Source organism: Rhinoderma darwinii, chromosome 2 (genome assembly GCF_050947455.1).
Source record: "Rhinoderma darwinii isolate aRhiDar2 chromosome 2, aRhiDar2.hap1, whole genome shotgun sequence".
In the NCBI taxonomy this organism is placed as follows: Eukaryota; Metazoa; Chordata; class Amphibia; order Anura; family Rhinodermatidae; genus Rhinoderma; species Rhinoderma darwinii.
Genome location: NC_134688.1, coordinates 448,796,615 through 448,817,234, shown reverse-complemented (window position 1 = coordinate 448,817,234; position 20,620 = coordinate 448,796,615). Strand labels below are relative to the sequence as shown.

Genomic DNA, 20,620 nt, shown 5'->3' with positions numbered 1-20,620 from the left:
AGGGGAACCTATGATGCACATACACCCAGAACTGGGACTAAGCCTACATATACTTTGGGATGGTAGGAACCAGCATTAAACTAACTAAAATCACCCAGGGCAGAATGGGGGGAGGGCAAGATCAAAAATGGAGGCAGTCACTAACCCCACATACAGTGGCGTAACTACCGCCGTAGCAGCCGTAGCGGCTGCTACGGGGCCCGCGGCATGAGGGGGCCCGTGTCGCCCGCCGGCACGGGCCCCCACCATGGCCGGAGGCTCTGCTAGCAGCCGCTATGGCTGCTACAGCGGGACGCCACTGAACAGTACGGCAGAGCAGGGAGGTATCTCCCCGCTCTGCCATTAAACAAAAGACATGTATCCCCTCTCCACAGGATAAGGGATACATGTGTGATTGCTGGCAGCGATAGGGAGAACGGGGGACCGAAAGTCCCCTGAAGTTCTCCATCACAAACCTCGGACTTCCGGGGTCTGTGTCGGCAGCTCCGTAGAAATGAATGGAGCGCCGGTCGCGCTTGTGCACATGCGTGACCAGCGCTCCTTTCATTTTTAGTGAGCTGCGCAGACGTCGGAAGTCGGAGGTTAGTCATGGAGAACTTCAGGGGACTTTCAGTCCCCCGTTCTCCTTATCGCTGCCAGCGATCACACATGTATCCCCTATCCTGTGGATAGGGGATACATGTCTTTTATTAGGACACACTGTAGGTCGCATTTTTTTGGGAGGGGGGACGCTGTATGGCGTTCCCTACAGGGGGGGCTGTATGGCGTTCCCTACAGTGGGGGGGGGGCTGTATGGCATTCCCTACAGACCCCCCCTGTAGGGAACGCCATACAGACTCCCTGTAGATGACGCCATACAGCCCCCCTGTAGATAACACCATACAGCCCCCTCTGTAGATAGCGCCATACATCCCCCTGTAGATAACGCCATATAGACCCCCTGTAGGGAACGCCATACAGCCCCCCCCCATAGGGACCGACATACAGACTCCCTGTAGGTAACGCTATACAGCCCCCTGTAGATAACGCCATACAGTCCCCCCTCTAGATAACGCCATACAGCCCCCTCTGTAGATAGCGCCATACAGTCCCCCCGTAGATAACGCCATACAGTCCCCTGTAGATAACGCCATATAGCCCCCCTGTAGATAACGCCATATAGCCCCCCCTGTAGATAACGCCATACAGTCCCCCCTCTAGATAACGCCATACAGCCCCCCCTGTAGATAGCGCCATACAGTCCCCCCTGTAGATAACGCCATATAGTCCCCCTGTAGATAACTCCATACAGACCCCCTGTAGATAACGCCATACAGCCCCCCCTGTAGATAGTGCCATACAGCCCCCCCTGTAGGGAACGCCATACAGTCCCCCCTGTAGGGAACGCCATACACCTCCCCCTGTAGGGAACGCCATACAGACCCCCTGTAGATAACGCCATACAGCCCCCCTGTAGATAACACCATACAGCCCCCCTGTAGATAGCGCCATACAGCCACCCTGTATATAGCGCCATACATCCCCCCCTGTAGATAGCGCCATACAGCCCCTCCTGTAGATAGCACCATACAGCCCCCCCTGTAGGGAACACCATATAGTCCCCCCTTGTAGGGAACGCCATACACCTCCCCCTGTAGGGTACGCCATACAGACCCCCTGTAGATAACGCCATACAGCCCCCCTGTAGATAACGCCATACACCCCCCCTGTAGATAGCGCCATACAGCCCCCCTGTAGATAGCGCCATACAGCCCCCCTGTAGATAGCGCCATACATCCCCCCTGTAGATAGCGCCATACAGCCCCCCCTTGTATATAGCGCCATACAGCCCCCCCCCTGTAGGGAACGCCATACACCCCCCCTGTAGGGAACGCCATACAGACCCCCTGTAGATAACGCCATACAGTCCCCCCGTAGATAACGCCATACAGCCCCCTCTGTAGATAGCGCCATGCAGCCCCCTCTGTAGATATCTACAAAGGGGGCTGTATGGCGTTATCTACAGGGGGGCTGTATGGCGTTATCAAAAGGGGGGGGTTTGTAAAAAAAGACACTATCTACAAGGGGGGGGGGGGTTGTGTGACACCCAGGGGAGGTGGGGCCCCAGTCAAAAGTTTGCTATGGTGCCCAGTCTTTCCTAGTTACGCCCCTGCCCACATATATGAAAAACATAAACAACACAAAAGTTTCAACAGCACATTCCAACAAAGTGAAACAAAACGTGTATACAGGTGCAAGAACACCCGTGACTGCAAATTTATACAGCACACAAGAAAATGGCGACAGCACACTGTGAACACTAATGCCACCTAAGCCACTAAATACAAATAAATATGCATTACTGCTAAATCTACTTACAATAGGGAGGTTCTTAGCGCAAATTTTTATCAAATTGTGTGAGCTCACATGCCACGACAAGGCAAACTCTCTATGAGGTTGGAACCTACGCTGCACATACACCCAGAACTGGGACTAAGCCTACATATACTTGGGGATATCTATCTATCTATCTATCTATCTATCTATCTATCTATCTATCTATCTATCTATCTATCTATCTATCTATCTATCTATCTATCTATCATCATAAACTCGTATCTATCCATCCATCTATCCATCCATCTATCTATCTATCTATCTATCTATCTATCTATCTATCTATCTATCTATCTATCTATCTATCTATCTGTCTGTCTGTCTGTCTGTCTATCCTACAAATATAATCAGATGTAAGCAAAGTCGTATCTAATAACCTGTCTTATCTGAAATCCCTTTTATACTAATTCAAACTTTGGGTAGAATTGATACACTGTGTTATGACTAGCGCAGGGCCTTTTTCTTTGATATTCTTGAATCCCTAGGTCCTACACTGTCCCCTCTAGCCCAGAACTAGGCAAACATAAAAGCGGTAATTTAAGAACAGCTTAATACCAGCTCTCTGAGGTCAAAAAGTCACAAATTATGGTTTACACACCATAATAACGCAATACTTGCAACTTTTTGCTATATTTTACCGCTCATTGCACTTTTAAAGTAGGCGGGTTTAGCGGGAGGGAAAGGAGACATCCGTGGTAAATAATAGCAGGAATCTACAGCAGCTCGTAGCCAGCGTAGATTATACTCTGTGGCGCACAGACAGCCGAAGAGGCAACATAGGTGTGCACCTCCTAAAAGAATTGTCGCATCTTATTCCAGCGGGTTTCAAGTTAAGACTGGCATATGAAACGCATAAATGTATATTAGTTTTGTCCAGAGTGTTCTAAAATGTTTGAAAAATTATTTTACTGCTCACAGCCTGTCTCATGGCCCTAGTGTGTCAGACCACCTGTTCATGTAATACATTTCAGAAACTCCCACTTACTTTTAGATGTAGCACTCTGTGGCACTGGACTAGTCTTTAGCAATAAGTGTCTATACTTTTATTTTAAAGGGTATGCACTATATACAGTACATCTTTTCAACCAATTTTTTTATTGCTTAACCCCTTCCCGCACCTTGGCGTAAATGCACGTCCAGGTGAGCAGGAACTTTGAACACCTGGGCGTGCAGTTACGTCCGAGCTTTAACAGGTAACCACCGTGTGGCGCTACACCGCAGTGGCAGTTAACTGTGCAGAGTGTCTGCCCTGCTCTCCGTGTAGCCGATCAGCGGCCCATCGCCGCTGATTTCGGCTCTTAACGCCTTAGATGTGGCTGTCAATTGCGACCGCCGCATTTAAGAGGTTTAGAGCAGATCGTCAGCCACCACATGCATTTGCGGTGGCTGGTGATCCTTGCCATGTACGGAAGCTTATGAGGACCAGCCAGAGGCTGGTCCTCATAGGTTTTCTGGCAGAATGACTGTCACGTCACAATGACAGTTAGAACACATTACACTACGTAGGTAGTGTAATGTATTATAGCAGCGATCAGCGCTGCACGTCTAATTGTCCCCTAGTGGGACAAGTAAAAAAAGTTTACAAAAAAAGATCATAAAAATATTTTAAGAAAGTGTAAAAATAAAAGTTAGAAGTTACATAAACAAAAAATGCTTTCTTTCCTATAATAAGTCTTTTATTATAGTCAAAAAATGAACACGTTAAAAAAAAGTACACATACTTGGTATCACCGCATTCATAACGACCCCAACTATAAAACTATAATTAAATTTTTCCCACACGGTAACCACTGCAAAAATAATAAGTAATAAAACAATGCTAGAATCACAATTTTTCTGGTCACTACCCCTGATTAAAAAAAGAACGGCTCTTTAACCCCTTAACAACATCCAATGTACTAGTACGTTGTTGTCGTTAGGTACTTAATGCCACACAACGTACTGGTACGTTGTGTTGCTGATGCAGGCTCAGAAGCTGTTGTTAGCTGTATATTACAACTGACAACCTGCTGCATGGCCATGACCGGAACTAGCCTCCGACCTGGCCGATTAAACCCTTAAATGCAACACTCAAAAGCAAGCATCTATGCATCTATCGTGTTTATCGGAACCCCGTAATCGGAACCCCGTAATGCAATCGCGGGATTCCGATGACTGCTCTGGAAGACCGGAGGCCAAACAATGGGCTCCTGTCTGCCAAGTACGGAAGCCTGCTAGGTCCCGCCCAGACAAGAAGGCTTCCAGCCGCAGAAGAAAGATGGTGCAGGCTCAGAAGCTGAACCTGTGACATTAGCCACGGGTGTTAGCTGTATGTTACAGCTGGCACCCTGCTGTAATGGCAAGAATGGAGCTAGCTCCGATCCCTGCCATTAACCCCTTAGATGTTGTGATCAAAAGCGATTGCGGCATCTTAGTGGTTTGTAGCGATCGGCATCGACACAATGTGATTGTGAGGAGGCTGATCATTGCTATGATATATGTTTCGTGGTTTTGTGTATCATCTACCACCTAGACAGTATGGTTTGTCAAATTTTCTCCGTAAATTATAACAAATAAACAAGATTGATCCGGAGTGTATATAAAAAATAACTTTTACTTAAATTTCTTAAAACATAAACGTTTGCGATATGAGCGCATATATTCATATGTCACAGTCGTGTATAATTATTCTGTTTTCATCAGTATGCATATACAGCAATCTAAGAGACAGCAAAAAATAGTCCACCTTTTATGGTTTCCAAATATGAAGGGTTCAAATACTTCATCAATTTCAGAGGTTTTCTCATAAGCACTCAATTGCTTTGTTAATCATGTAGGTTATACAGAAGATATATGAGATTGTTTCGGGCAATTGCCCTCCTACCCCTTTGTTTATGGGATGATGATGTTCTTTTCAGGCATCTTCTGTGAATTCCTGGATTAGGTTAGACCTCTGGAATAGAGTGATTATTCTCCCGATTTCTCTCCCAACGCGTTTCCTCTGACCCTTTGATTCATCAGGGGAGATAGGTCATGCATGCTGCTTCATCCTGTTCCTTGAGAAGCTGCATAAAAATTAAGGTATAGCTGTCTTGGAAAAAATCTGCTGTCAGCAGGACATGCTTGCAGTGGCAAGAGAAGGGCCTCTAGGTTTGGAGGCAGAGTATCGGCGTCTGGTCCTGACGCCTGCTGTCACCGATACTCTGCCTCCAAACCTAGAGGCCCTTCTCTTGCCACTGCAAGCATGTCCTGCTGACAGCAGATTTTTTCCAAGACAGCTATACCTTAATTTTTATGCAGCTTCTCAAGGAACAGGATGAAGCAGCATGCATGACCTATCTCCCCTGATGAATCAAAGGGTCAGAGGAAACGCGTTGGGAGAGAAATCGGGAGAATAATCACTCTATTCCAGAGGTCTAACCTAATCCAGGAATTCACAGAAGATGCCTGAAAAGAACATCATCATCCCATAAACAAAGGGGTAGGAGGGCAATTGCCCGAAACAATCTCATATATCTTCTGTATAACCTACATGATTAACAAAGCAATTGAGTGCTTATGAGAAAACCTCTGAAATTGATGAAGTATTTGAACCCTTCATATTTGGAAACCATAAAAGGTGGACTATTTTTTGCTGTCTCTTAGATTGCTGTATATGCATACTGATGAAAACAGAATAATTATACACGACTGTGACATATGAATATATGCGCTCATATCGCAAACGTTTATGTTTTAAGAAATTTAAGTAAAAGTTATTTTTTATATACACTCCGGATCAATCTTGTTTATTTGATCATTGCTATGGCAACTGGATGCCTAACAATGGCCTCCTGGTCTGCCACGTAGAATAGCCTATTAGTCCCCGCCCAGAGATAGGGCCTATTCAAATAAAGTTAGCACTTTTGGGGGGTCTTTACTGTTTTGTCACCACAAGACCTCTTCAAATCTGACATGGTGCCTAAAATATATTTAAAAAAAAAAGGAGGCCCCAAAATCCACTAGGTGCTTCTTTGCTTCTGAGTCCTGTGTTTGAGTCCATTAACACACTAGGGCCACATGTGGGATATTTATAAAAACTACAGAATCTTGGCAATAAATATTGAGTTGAGTTTCTTGGGTAAAACCTTCTGTGATACAGATGTATTACAAATGAATTTTGGCAAAAAAAATGAAATTTGTAAATTTCACCTCTACTTTGCTTTAATTCCTGTGAAACACCTAAGGGCATGCCCAGTCGTGGCGTATTTCTTCCGCAACTGTCCGCATCAATGCCGCACAGAATCTGCGTTGCAGATTCTGTTGCGGCTCTGCCCAAAATGGGCATTAAATTGATGCGGACTAGCCATTGCGTATTGAGGTGAAAGTACTTCCCTTCTCTCTATCAGTGCAGGATAGAGAGAAGGGACAGCACTTTCCCTAGTGAAAGTAAAAGAATTTTCATACTTACCGGCCGTTGTCTTGGTGACGCGTCCCTCTTTCGGCATCCAGCCCGACCTCCCTGGATGACGCGGCAGTCCATGTGACCGCTGCAGCCTGTGATTGGCCTGTGATTGGCTGCAGCTGTCACTTGGACTGAAACGTCTTCCTGGGAAGCCGGACTGGAGGAAGAAGCAGGGAGTTCTCGGTAAGTATGAACTTCTATTTTTTTTACAGGTTGATGTATATTGTGATCGGTAGTCACTGTCCAGGGTGCAGAAACAGTTACTGCCGATCGCTTAACTCTTTCAGCAACCTGGACAGTGACTATTTACTGACGTCGCCTAGCAACGCTCCCGTAATTACGGGTGCACACACGTAGTCACCCGTAATTACGGGAGCCCCATTGACTTCCTCAGTCTGGCTGTAGACCTAGAAATACATAGGTCCAGCCAGAATGAAGAAATGTCATGTTAGTAAAACCAATACGCTCCGCAGCACACATAACATCTACATAACATCTGCGGACTTCATTGCGGAATTTTGACTCTCCATTGAAGTCAATGGAGAAATTCCGCAATGAGTCCGCAACAAGTCCGCTACATGTCCGCAACAACCATTGTATGCTGCGGACACCAAATTCCGCTCCGCAGCCTATGCTACGCAGCGGAATTGTCCGCAACGTGTAAACGAACCCAACCACAAAGCTGTGGAAGGCAATGGAAAAACGTGTACGCTGCGGATTTCCGCTGCGTACTGTCCGCAGCGGAATTCCAGAGCAATTCCGCTACGTGTGGTCATGATGACCTTAAGGGTTACAACACTTTCTGAATGCTGTTTTGAATACTTTGAGGGGTGAAGTTTTCAAAATGGGATGATTTATGAGGACTTTTTAACATATAAGGCCCCCAAAGCCACTACAGAACTGAACTGGTCCCTGAAAAAATAGGCTTTTGACATTTTCTTGAAAATATGAGAAATTGCTGCTACTGTTCTAAGCATTGTAACGTCCTAGAAAAATAAAAGAATGTTCAAAAAACTATGCAAACATAAATTAGATATATGGAAAATGTCAACTAGTAATTATTTTGTGTGGTATTACTATCTGTTTTACAAGCAGATACATTTAAAATTAGAAAAATGCTATTGTTTGCAAATTTTCTCTAAATCTTGGTGTTTTTTACAAATAAATATTGAATTTATCGACCAAATTTTTTCCCTAACATAAAGTACAATATGTCACGAGAAAACAATCTCAGACTTTTTGGGATAGGTAAAAGCACTCCAAAGTTATTACCACATAAAGTAACACATGTCAGATTTGAAAAAATCGGCTTTGTCCTGAAGTCAAAAACAGGCTTTGTCCTAAAGGGGTTAAATGCATTTAGAAAAAAACAAAAAACTTTGCAAATAGTCTTGATAAAATATATATTATTATTGTTTTGTGCATACATTCGGTAGGCTGAAGACAGATGGAAAGTAGTACTGCTGCCGCATCAGACTACACAGGGTTTGTTTGTGGTCTGTTATCATGGAGACACATAGATCTGCATATGAGCTGTATACACAAAATGATAGATTACTTTATGAATTTTTTAGTTTTTTCCTAAAAAACTAAAAACTTTTTGCAAAATTGCTATATTTATAATTTTAGCTGCATTGGCGCGTATAAAAACAATTGGTTGTAAAGGTGGACTTGACTTTTGAGTATTAGTACTAACTTAGTTTTATCTTACCTGTATATTCTTAGAAATGGCAGCGTCATTGTCGTTTTCACGGCACAATTTACACAAGTGCACCTGAATGAAAATATTTTGGAGGTTTTCACTATCGGTATTCAGGGAAATCATTCACAACTCACAACAAAGTACGAAATAGACGTCTCAACTGTCCTCGTCACAGGTAAATAAAAGTGAATAAATCTGGTCTCTTGTAGCCCAATTTGATTTTATCCAAGACCAACCAATCAGAAGTTTACAATTACATTACTTGTACTAGGTCAATTATTGCACGGGCAACACTGCAATTTTTTTTCCATACAATTCCAAGCATGCATCATTAGACTCCAGTGTGACTTTCTATAGAAACAAAGTAAATTGAGGTAAAACTATACAGTAATAACCTTTTATAATTCTGAAGGTCCCGGGTTGCTCTTTGGATCCAGGCATAGTGATATCACACTTTTCAACAACAGCGCAAACCACTTTTGTATTTTGGTTGAATAACATTTATCTTTATTTATATTTTGAATTCAGATCAAATGATTAAAAAAAGAACGGCTCTTTAACCCCTTAACGACATCCAATGTACTAGTACGTTGTTGTCATTAGGTACTTAACGCCACACAACGTACTGGTACGTTGTGTTGCTGATGCAGGCTCAGAAGCTGTTGTAAGCTGTATATTACAGCTGACAACCTGCTGCATGGCCATGACCGGATCTAGCCCCGATCCGGCCGATTAAACCCTTAAATGCAACACTCAAAAGCAAGCATCTATGGTGTTTACTAGCAGAGCGGAACCCTGTAATGCAATCGCGGGGTTCCGATGACTGCTCTGGCATACTGGAGGCCAAACAATGGCCTCCTGTCTGCCAAGTACGGAAGCCTGCTAGGTCCCGCCCAGAATAGAAGGCTTCCAGCCGTAAAAGAAAGATGGTGCAGGCTCAGAAGCTAGCTCTGATCCCTGCCATTAACCCCTTAGATGCTGCGATCAAAAACGATCGTGGCATCTTAGTGGTTTGTAGCGGTCGGCATCGACACAATGTGATCGTGAGGAGTTTGATCATTACTATGGCAACCAGAGGCCACACAATGGCTTCCTGGTCTGCCACATACGATAGCCTATTAGTCCCCGCCCAGAGATAGGACCTAATAGGCTCGCTGTCAGTGAATGACTGACAGCTCTAATCCAAACTATAAAACTCTAATGTTATTTTTCCCGAACGGTGAACACTGCAAAAAATATAACTAAAAAATGCCGGAATCGCTATGTTTTTATCACCACCCCTCCCAAAACATGGAATAAAAAGTGATCAAAATGTCACATGTACCCCAAAACAATACCGATAAAAACTACAACCGGTGCCGAAAGAATCAAGCCTTTGCACAGCTTTTTTGACTAAAAAAAATAAAAAAGTTATGGCTCTCAGAATATGGTGACATAAAAAAAAAAAAAATTTAAAAAAATATGTGATTCTATTGTGCAAACGCTGCACATCCTAAAAAAACAGTATACATATGGTATCTTCGTAATCGTATCAACCCACAGAATAAAGTAAAATTGGCATTTATAGTCCACGGTGAACACTGTAAAAAAAAAAAGGATAAAAAAATCATTGTCAGAATTGATGGTTCTTGATCACCTTTCTTGCCAAATATTGAATAAAAATTGATCAAAAAATTGTGTTTACCCCAAAATGGTACCAATGAAAACTACAGATTGTCCCGCAATAAATAAGCCCTCTACAGCTCCGCTGGCAAAAAAATATGAAAGTTCTGGCTCTCAGAATATGGCAACACAAAATGTGCAGATGGTTCCAAAAGCAGATAAGTTTGGGCACCATTTATCAGTGAATAAAGTAAAATTGGCATTTATAGTCCACGGTGAACACTGTAAAAAAAAAAAGGATAAAAAATCATTGTCAGAATTGATGGTTCTTGATCACCTTTCTTGCCAAAAAATAGAATAAAAATTGATCAACAAATTGTGTGTACCCCAAAATGGTACCAATGAAAACTACAGATTGTCCCGCAATAAATAAGCCCTCTACAGCTCCGCTGGCAAAAAAATAAGAAGGTTCTGGCTCTCAGAATATGGCAACACAAAATATGCAGATGGTAACAAAAGCAGATAAGTTCGGGCACCATTTATCAGTGCGACACCGGCCACACATCTATGAATTATTATTTATTTACCGCATTATTATACCAATCTTATTATACCCTGATGTACTCCGCAAAGATTACATATACCCTGATGTACTCCGCACAGTTTGCATATACCCTGATGTACTCCGTACAGGTGACATATACCCTGATGTACTCCACACAGCTTACATATACCCAGATGTATGCCGCACAGCTTATGTATACCCTGTTAAACTCCGTACAGATTACATATGCCCTGATGTACTCTGCACAGATTATATATACCCTGATGTACTCCGCACAGATTACATATACCCTGATGTACTTCGCCCAGTTTACACATATCCTGATGTACTCCGTACATTTTACATATACCCTGATGTACTCCGAACAACTTACATATAGCCTGATGTACTCTGCACAGTTTACATATATCCTGATGTACTCCTCACAGATTACATATACCCTGATGTACTTCACACAGATTACATATGCCCCCACATTATAAACTGAAATACCAGTAAAAATACACACAGAACAACTGCCAAGCTAAGTCTGTGCTCCAACAGCCAAATAGCGCTCCATCCTTTCTGAATCCCACAGCGTGCCTAAATTGCAGTTTTGGTCCACATATATAGCATTGCCATACCTGGGAGAAACCGCTTAACATTTTATGAGGTATTTGTCTTCAGTGGCACAAACTGGGCACAACATATTGTGCATTAAATTTAATGTCAGTGGAAAATTGCAATTTTCACTTTACACCATTGATTTATAATGAAAAAACACCTGTGGGGTCAAAATGCTCACTACACCTCTTAAAATGCCTTGAAGAGTGTAGTTTCCAAAATAGGGGTCACTACTTGGGGGTTTGTTTTACTATTTGATCTCAGAGCCCTGCAATTGTGGGCCCATGCTGTGAAAATCACCAAAATGGACCTCAAATGCTTATGGTGCTTTTCACTTCTGAGCCCTGTCATATGTCCAGGCGAATGATAACTGCCTTGAGGGGTGAAGTTTCTAAGATGGTGTCACTTCTTGGGGGTTTTGCTTGTACTCTAGTACCTCAGGGTTTTGCAAATGCGACATGGCGCCCAAACACCAATCCAGCAAAATCTGCATGCCAAATAGCTCTCCTGCCTTTCTGAGCCCGGCCGTGTGTGTTCGAACAGCAGTTTATGACCCCATATGGGGTATTGCTGTAATCGGGAGAAATTGCTTTTCAGCTGTTGGGGCGCTTTTTCTCCTTTATTCCTTCTAATAATTGAAAATTTCCATGTTATGTCAGAAAAAAATATACCGTATTTTTCAGACTATAAGATGCCGTTTTTAGCAAGAATAAATCTGCTAAAAAGTCCCTGCATCTTATAGTCGGCAGTCAACGGACCCAGCAGCGCCTGGGCCCCCTGACCGCATCTTAATTAACCCCTTCCCGACCAATGATGTGCCTGCACTTCAAGGAGCGGGGAGGGGATGATGTTTGGAGTGGAGCGGGCTCACAAGCTGAGCCCGCTCCTTACACTGCAGGTGTCAGCTGTGTTTTACAGCTGACACGCTGCTCTAACGGACAGAAACAGCGATGGCGCTGTTCCTGGCCGTTTAACTAGTTAAATACCGCGGTCAATAGCAACCGCAACATTTATAGGGGTCTGCCCAGGATATGTCATAAATGTTAGATAGATGCGGGTCCCACATCTGGCACCCGCACCTATCTCTATAATGGGGTCCCGTTCTATCTTACTCGGCTCCACTGTCTCCCGGCCACTTCCTGGTTAGGTTGTAGGGAGTTCAAGAAACAGCCGAGTGCTCACTGAGCTACGCTGTTTCTGTATCTCCCATAGAAGTGAATGGGAGTTAAGGAAACAGCGTAGCACGGCGAGCTACGCTGTTTCCGGAATTCGGTAGCTACGAAAACAGCGTACATGGTCGAGTTACGGAAACAGCGTAACTCACTAAGCTATGCTGTTTTCGTAACTTACTTAGAGCTGCATAGTAGTTACGGAGCTATGGGAGCTAGGGAAACAGCGTAGCTCAGGGAGTTACGCTGTTTCCGTAACTCATCCATGTATTGCAGTGTATTGTACCAGCGATCTAATGATCGCTGGGTCAAGTCCCCAAGGGGAGCTAATAAAATGTTTAAAAAAAAAAAGTTCAATTCATTTTCAGGAGTATAAAAAAATATTAAAAGTTAAAAAAAAAAAAACTTTTCCTATTTCTCCCCAAGCACAATTTTTAAAAAAAAAGTATCGCTGCGTCTGTAAAAGTCCTAGTCGCACGGTGAACGGCATAAAAAAAAAATTATTTAAATCCCAGAATAATTATTTTTTTTGGTCACCTTAGCGCTAAAAAGAATGAAATAAAAAGTGATAAAAAAATTGTATGTACCAAATAATGGTGCCATTAATAACTACAGCTCGTCCCGCAAAAAATAAGCCCTCAAACAGCTTAAACGATTAAAAAATATAAAAGTTATGTCTCTCAGACTGTGGTTATACAGAACAAATAATTTTTTTTTAACAAAAAGATTTTCTTTGTAAAAGTAGTAAAATATAAACTTTTTTCCTGTTGTCTAAAACCTGGGTGCGTCTTATATTCCAAAAAATACGGTAATTTTCAATTTCACAGCATAATTCCACTAAATTCAGCAAAAAGCCTGTGGGGTCAAAATGCCCACTATACCCCTCGATAAATTCCTTCATGGGTGTAGTTTCCCAAATGGTGTCACTTTTGGGGGTTTCCACTGATTTGGCCCGGCAGGGGTTTTGCAACTGCGACATCGCACCCAAAAACCATTCCAGCTAAAGACAAATGGTGTTTCTTCCCTTCTGAGCCCTGCCGTGTGACCAAACAACAGTTTATTGACACATTACTGTAATCGGGAGAAATTGTTTTTCAAATGTTGGGGGGCTTTTTCACCTTTCTTCTAAAAATTTAACATTTCCAAGTTTTATTAGGAAAAATAAAATTTTCAATTCACAGCATAATTCCACTGAATTCCGCAAAAAAACTGGGGTCAAAATGTTCACTATACACCTCGATAAATTCCTTCAGGGGTGTAGTTTCCCAAATGTTCTTACAAATGATTTCCACTGATTTGGTTCTGCATGGGCTTTGCAAATGTGACATGGCACCGCGAACCATTCCAGCAAAATTTGAGCTCCAAAAGCTAAATAACGCTCCTTTCCTTCTAAGCCCTGCCGTGTCTGCAAACAGCAGTTTATCACCCAATTTGGGGTATTGTCGTGCTCAGAAGAGTTCACATTACAAATGTTGGGGTGTTTTTTTCTCCTTAATCTATCGTGAAAATTGAAAAATTTGAGTTAAATCTATATTTTATTAGAAAAAATGTAGATTTTCATTTTCACGGCCTAATTCCACTAAATTCACCAAAAAAACCTGTGGGGCCAAAATGCTCACTATATCTCTCAATAAATTCCTTCAGGGGTATAGTTTCCCAAATGTGGTCACTTTTGGGGGTTTTCCCACTGATTTGGTCCCGCAGGGACTTTGCAAATGTGCCATGGCACCCGAAAACCATTCCAGCAAAACTTGAGTTCCAAAAGCCAAATGGTGCTCCTTCTCTTCTGAGCCCTGCCGTGGGTCAAAACAGCAGTTTATTACCACATATGGGTTATTTCCGCAATCGGGAGAAATTTATTTTCAAATGTTAGGGTGCTTTTTCTCTTTTATGTCTTGTAAATATTGAAGATTTCTAAATTTTATTGGAAAAAAATGTGATTTTAATTTTTACATCCTAATTCCACTAAATACAGCAAAAACCCTGTGGGGTTAAAATGCTCACTATACCCCTTGATAAATTCCTTGAGGTGTAGTTTGCGAAATAGTATCATTTTGGGGGGTTTTCCACTGTTTTGGTACCACAAAACCTCTTCAAACCTGACATGGTGCCTAAAATATATTCTAATAAAATGGAGGCATCAAAATCCACTAGGTGCTCATTTGCTTCTAAGGCCGGTGCTTCAGTCCATTAGCACACAGTACATTTCTAAAATCTGCAGAATCTGGGCAATAAATATTGAGTTGCGTTTCTCTGGTAAAACCTTCTGTGTTAAATTTTTTTATGAATTCAAACAGATTTTCTGCAAAAAAAAAAAATTTTGTAAATCTCATCTCTACTGTACTTTGCTTTAATTTCTGTGAAACACCAAAGGGGTTAAGAAACTTTCTAAATGTTGTTTTGAATACTTTGAGGGGTGCAATTTTTAAAATGGGGTGATTTATAGGGAGTTTATAATATATATAAGGCCCTTAAAGCCACTTCAGAACTGAAATTGTCCCTAAAAAAACATCCTTTTGAAAATTTCTTGAAAATGTGAGAAATTGCTGCTAAAGTTCTAAGCCTTGTAACGTCCTGGAAAAATAAAGGAATGTTCAAATAACGATGCCAAACTAAAGTAGACATATGCTTTTGACTACATAAATATAATAATCTGTCCTTCATTTTTCAAGGTGAGATTCATGAATGGTATTCGCTGCATGCAGATGTATCATGAGGCAATGTGATTAAATAAAATACGTGTTGATTTTGCAGATTCACACCCATTTACTACAGCAAGTCCCACCACGGCTTCTGCTAGACCGACCACTGCAGGTGAGAAATGATACGTAGGAAGGAAAACATGCAAACAGACAAGCAAATCCTAACCTCGAATATTTTTCTCTATTCATTTGTGTTGCAGTGTACATTCCACATATGTGCCGGGAAATCTCCCAGCACATACACCGAATGTAACAATAGGGTCTTATTGACCCGATGTATACTAAAAGTGTACTTGTGGTGTAAGTCAGCGCTGCACTAGGAGGCAGCCATAACCGTGGGGATCTCTCCTTGACATATGGGATATGTGAACTAGTAATAATTTTGTGTGGTATTACTATCTGTTTTACAAAAAATTGTAAACGCCAGAATCTCAATTTTTTGGTTACCTAATCTCCCACAAAAAATAAAAAATAAAAGTGATCAAACCATTGGATGTACACGAAAATGGTATTATTAAAAACTCCAGCTTATCCCGCAAAAAATAAGCCCTCATATCACTTAATTGACGGAAAAATAAAAAAGTTATGGCTCTCGGAATTTGGCGAAACAAAATAAATTTTCTTTTTTACACCTAGGTTTTTACTTGTAAAAGTAGTAAAATATAGAAAAAACTATATATATTTGGTATCGCCGTAATCGTATTGAAACACAGAATAAAGTTAACATGTTGTTTTAATTGCACAGGGAATTACGTAAAAACGGCACGCAAAAAACCATGGAGGAAACGCTGTTTTTTTTTTCATTTTCTACCACACAAATAATTTATTTCCCGTTTCCTAGTACATTACATGGCAAAATAAAGGGTGCTACGAAAAACTAAAACTCGTCCCGCAAAAATCAAGCCCTTAAGGTTTGTTTGGCCCCAGAACCTTTGCCTCATTACCTAATTTCACTAAGATCAAATAAAAAAAAGTTATTTTAAGCTTTTGACTATATAAATATAATAATCTGTCCTGCATTTTTCAAGGTGAGATTCATGAATGGTATTCGCTGCATGCAGATGTATCATGAGGCAATGTGATGAAATAAAATGTGTTGATTTTGCAGATTCACACCCATATACTACAGCAAGTCCCACCACGGCTTCTGCTAGACCGACCACTGCAGGTGAGTAGTGATACGTAGGAAGGAAAACATGCAAACAGACAAGCAAATCCTAACCACGAATATGTTTCTCTATTCACTTGCGTTGCAGTGTACGTTCCACATATGTGCCGGGAAATCTCCCAGCACATACACCGAATGTAACAATAGGGTCTTATTGACGGATGTATACTAAAAGTGTCCTTTTGGTGTAAGTCAACGCTGCACTAGGAGGCAGCCATAATCGTGGGGATCTCTCCTTGACTGCAGTATAATGGGTCATGTATATTTATATATAAATATATATGTTTTGATACTATTGTTATTGGATTTATATAATGGGTTTTATGCATTAGACACTTTTCCCATAGCCCTGGTGGGCTTGTTCACATTGGACAGGATGTATTAGGTATTTGTTTCTATTTCTATGCATTGTCTATATATCCATATATTGCTTCTCTCATAGAGGAAACATTTGGTGCTTTGTATTGCAAATATTTAGGCATATACTGCCTTATTGTCTACCTTGATTGTATTTTTTGGGGCAAATACTGCCATATTGTCTACCTTGATTGTATTTTTTGGGGCACATTAAATATGTATTTACATACATATGTTCCTTATTACATTAACCCTTGTATATTGCATTCCCTATTATGGGTTCCTACTGCAGCAGATGCATTTTGATTTAACTTCTCCAATTTTCCATTAAATAAATTCAATATAATATTGTGACATGCTAACAAAACCCTTGACAGGCTGAAATTCAACCCAACCACTGGGTACTGCCTAGGAGTTCAAACAGATGGTGCGGTGTAGGTCACGGTACAGTGAAGGAAATAAGTATTTGATCCCTTGCTGATTTTGTAAGTTTGCCCATTGTCAAAGACATGTACAGTCTAGAATTTTTAGGCTAGGTTAATTTTACCAGTGAGAGATAGATTATATTAAAAAAAACAAACAGAAAATCACATTGTCAAAATTATATATATTTATTTGCATTGTGCACAGAGAAATAAGTATTTGATCCCTTTGGCAAACAAGACTTAATACTTCGTGGCAAAACCCTTGTTGGCAAGCACAGCAGTCAGACGTTTTTTGTAGTTGATGATGAGGTTTGCACACATGTTAGATGGAATTTTGGCCCACTCCTCTTTGCAGATCATCTGTAAATCATTAAGATTTCGAGGCTGTCGCTTGGCAACTCGGATCTTCAGCTCCCTCCATAAATTTTCGATGGGATTAAGGTCTGGAGACTGGCTAGGTCACTCCATGACCTTAGATATACAAAAAAAATTGGGACATAGAATGTAATTAAAACCACAGAAAAGGCCATACTCACAGATTAGGTGGTGGGTAAAATACCCGTTCCAAACAGGACGCAACCAGGTCAGAGAATGCTGTTGATGGGAAGTGCCCAGGTGTGTTTAAATAATGATAGCCACTCCCACTAACCTTGAGGGGAGTGATGTGTTGGGCATGGAAGTAAATGTGTAATAATAATAAATAAATAATAAAGTACTGTGTATAGTGCACATGTGAGGTATAGGGGACATGACTAAGTGTAGTGTGTAGAAATCAGGGCTGTGAGTGAAACAAAAAAAGTGAGAGTAGAGTGTAAAACATAGAGGCATAGTGTTTGGATAGTGAGGCACAGCATATATCGCCGAATAGCAGCCTATTTATAGCGCCCATACTGTAAGAGAGCGGGCTGCCCTGCATGCAGTGCCAAACATCCGCACACCAGGCTATCCCAGCATCATAAGACCCGGGCGCGTCCTGAAAAAAAGTATGTACAATGTAAGTAACCATGAAAAAACATGGGGTATTAGTTGTTGTTTTGGCCAAAAAAACGCAAGCTCGCAATCCACGTCACGGATCCCCACACTTGCGAGTCCCTACCTAGAACTTTTCGTTCCAAAATTTAAGATATACAAAAAAAAATTGGGACATAGAATGTAATTAAAACCACAGAAAAGGCCATACTCACAGATTAGGTGGTGGGTAAAATACCCGTTCCAAACAGGACGCAACCAGGTCAGAGAATGCTGTTGATGGGAAGTGCCCAGGTGTGTTTAAATAATGATAGCCACTCCCACTAACCTTGAGGGGAGTGATGTGTTGGGCATGGAAGTAAATGTGTAATAATAATAAATAAATAATAAAGTACTGTGTATAGTGCACATGTGAGGTATAGGGGACATGACTAAGTGTAGTGTGTAGAAATCAGGGCTGTGAGTGAAACAAAAAAAGTGAGAGTAGAGTGTAAAACATGGAGGCATAGTGTTTGGATAGTGAGGCACAGCATATATCGCCGAATAGCAGCCTATTTATAGCGCCCATACTGTAAGAGAGCGGGCTGCCCTGCATGCAGTGCCAAACATCCGCACACCAGGCTATCCCAGCATCATAAGACCCGGGCGCGTCCTGAAAAAAAGTATGTACAATGTAAGTAACCATGAAAAAACATGGGGTATTAGTTGTTGTTTTGGCCAAAAAAACGCAAGCTCGCAATCCACGTCACGGATCCCCACACTTGCGAGTCCCTACCTAGAACTTTTCGTTCCAAAATCTAAGATATACAAAAAAATTGGGACATAGAATGTAATTAAAACCACAGAAAAGGCCATACTCACAGATTAGGTGGTGGGTAAAATACCCGTTCCAAACAGGACGCAACCAGGTCAGAGAATGCTGTTGATGGGAAGAGCTTGCGTTTTTTTGGCCAAAACAACAACTAATACCCCATGTTTTTTCATGGTTACTTACATTGTACATACTTTTTTTCAGGACGCTCCCGGGTCTTATGATGCTGGGATAGCCTGGTGTGCGGATGTTTGGCACTGCATGCAGGGCAGCCCGCTCTCTTACAGTATGGGCGTTATAAATAGGCTGCTATTCGGCGATATATGCTGTGCCTCACTATCCAAACACTATGCCTCCATGTTTTACACTCTACTCTCACTTTTTTTGTTTCACTCACAGCCCTGATTTCTACACACTACACTTAGTCATGTCCCCTATACCTCACATGTGCACTATACACAGTACTTTATTATTTATTTATTATTATTACACATTTACTTCCATGCCCAACACACCACTCCCCTCAAGGTTAGTGGGAGTGGCTATCATTATTTAAACACACCTGGGCACTTCCCATCAACAGCATTCTCTGACCTGGTTGCGTCCTGTTTGGAACGGGTATTTTACCCACCACCTAATCTGTGAGTATGGCCTTTTCTGTGGTTTTAATTACACTCCATGACCTTAATGTGCTTCTTTTTGAGCCACTCCTTTGTTGCCTTGGCTGTATGTTTCGGGTCATTGTCGTGCTGGAAGACCCAGCCACGAGCCATTTTTAATGTCCTGGTGGAGGGAAGGAGGTTGTCACTCAGGATTTGACGGTACATGGCTCCATCCATTCTCCCATTGATGCGGTGAAGTAGTCCTGTGCCCTTAGCAGAGAAACACCCCCAAAACATAATGTTTCCACCTCCATGCTTGACAGTGGGGACGGTGTTCTTTGGGTCATAGGCAGCATTTCTCTTCCTCCAAACACGGCAAGTTGAGTTAATGCCAAAGAGCTCAATTTTAGTCTCATCTGACCACAGCACCTTCTCCCAATCACTCTCAGAATCATCGAGATGTTCATTTGCAAACTTCAGACGGGCCTGTACATGTGCCTTCTTGAGCAGGGGGACCTTGCGGGCACTGCAGGATTTTAATCCATTACGGCGTAATGTGTTACCAATGGTTTTCTTGGTAACTCTGGTCCCAGCTGCCTTGAGATCATTAACAAGTCCCCCCCGTGTAGTTTTCGGCTGAGCTCTCACCTTCCTCAGGATCAAGGATACCCCACGAGGTGAGATTTTGCATGGAGCCCCAGATCGATGTCGATTGACAGTCATTTTGTATGTCTTCCATTTTCTTACTATTGCACCAACAGTTGTCTCCTTCTCACCCAGCGTCTTACTTATGGTTTTGTAGCCCATTCCAGCCTTGTGCAGGTCTATGATCTTGTCCCTGACATCCTTAGAAAGCTCTTTGATCTTGCCCATGTTGTAGAGGTTAGAGTCAGACTGATTAATTGAGTCTGTGGACAGGAGTCTTTTATACAGGTGACCATGTAAGACAGCTGTCATTAATGCAGGCACCAAGTTGATTTGGAGCGTGTAACTGGTCTGGAGGAGGCTGAACTCTTAATGGTTGGTAGGGGATCAAATACTTATTTCTCTGTGCACAATGCAAATAAATATATAGAATTTTGACTATGTGATTTTCTGTTTTTTTTTTAATATATAATCTATCTCTCACTGGTAAAATTAACCTAG

At 41.8% G+C, this 20,620-nt stretch overlaps 1 protein-coding gene across 1 annotated transcript in view; it reads left to right on the top strand.

Moving 5' to 3' along the window:
- TMPRSS15 (transmembrane serine protease 15) overlaps positions 1-20,620 on the top strand; it is a 259,431-nt gene that overhangs the window by 29,229 nt on the left and 209,582 nt on the right. Inside the window, exons 4-5 of the mRNA XM_075851216.1 lie at positions 8,525-8,676; positions 15,195-15,254. Coding sequence (XP_075707331.1) covers positions 8,525-8,676; positions 15,195-15,254 — 212 coding nt within the window. The remainder of the gene's footprint in view (positions 1-8,524; positions 8,677-15,194; positions 15,255-20,620) is intronic.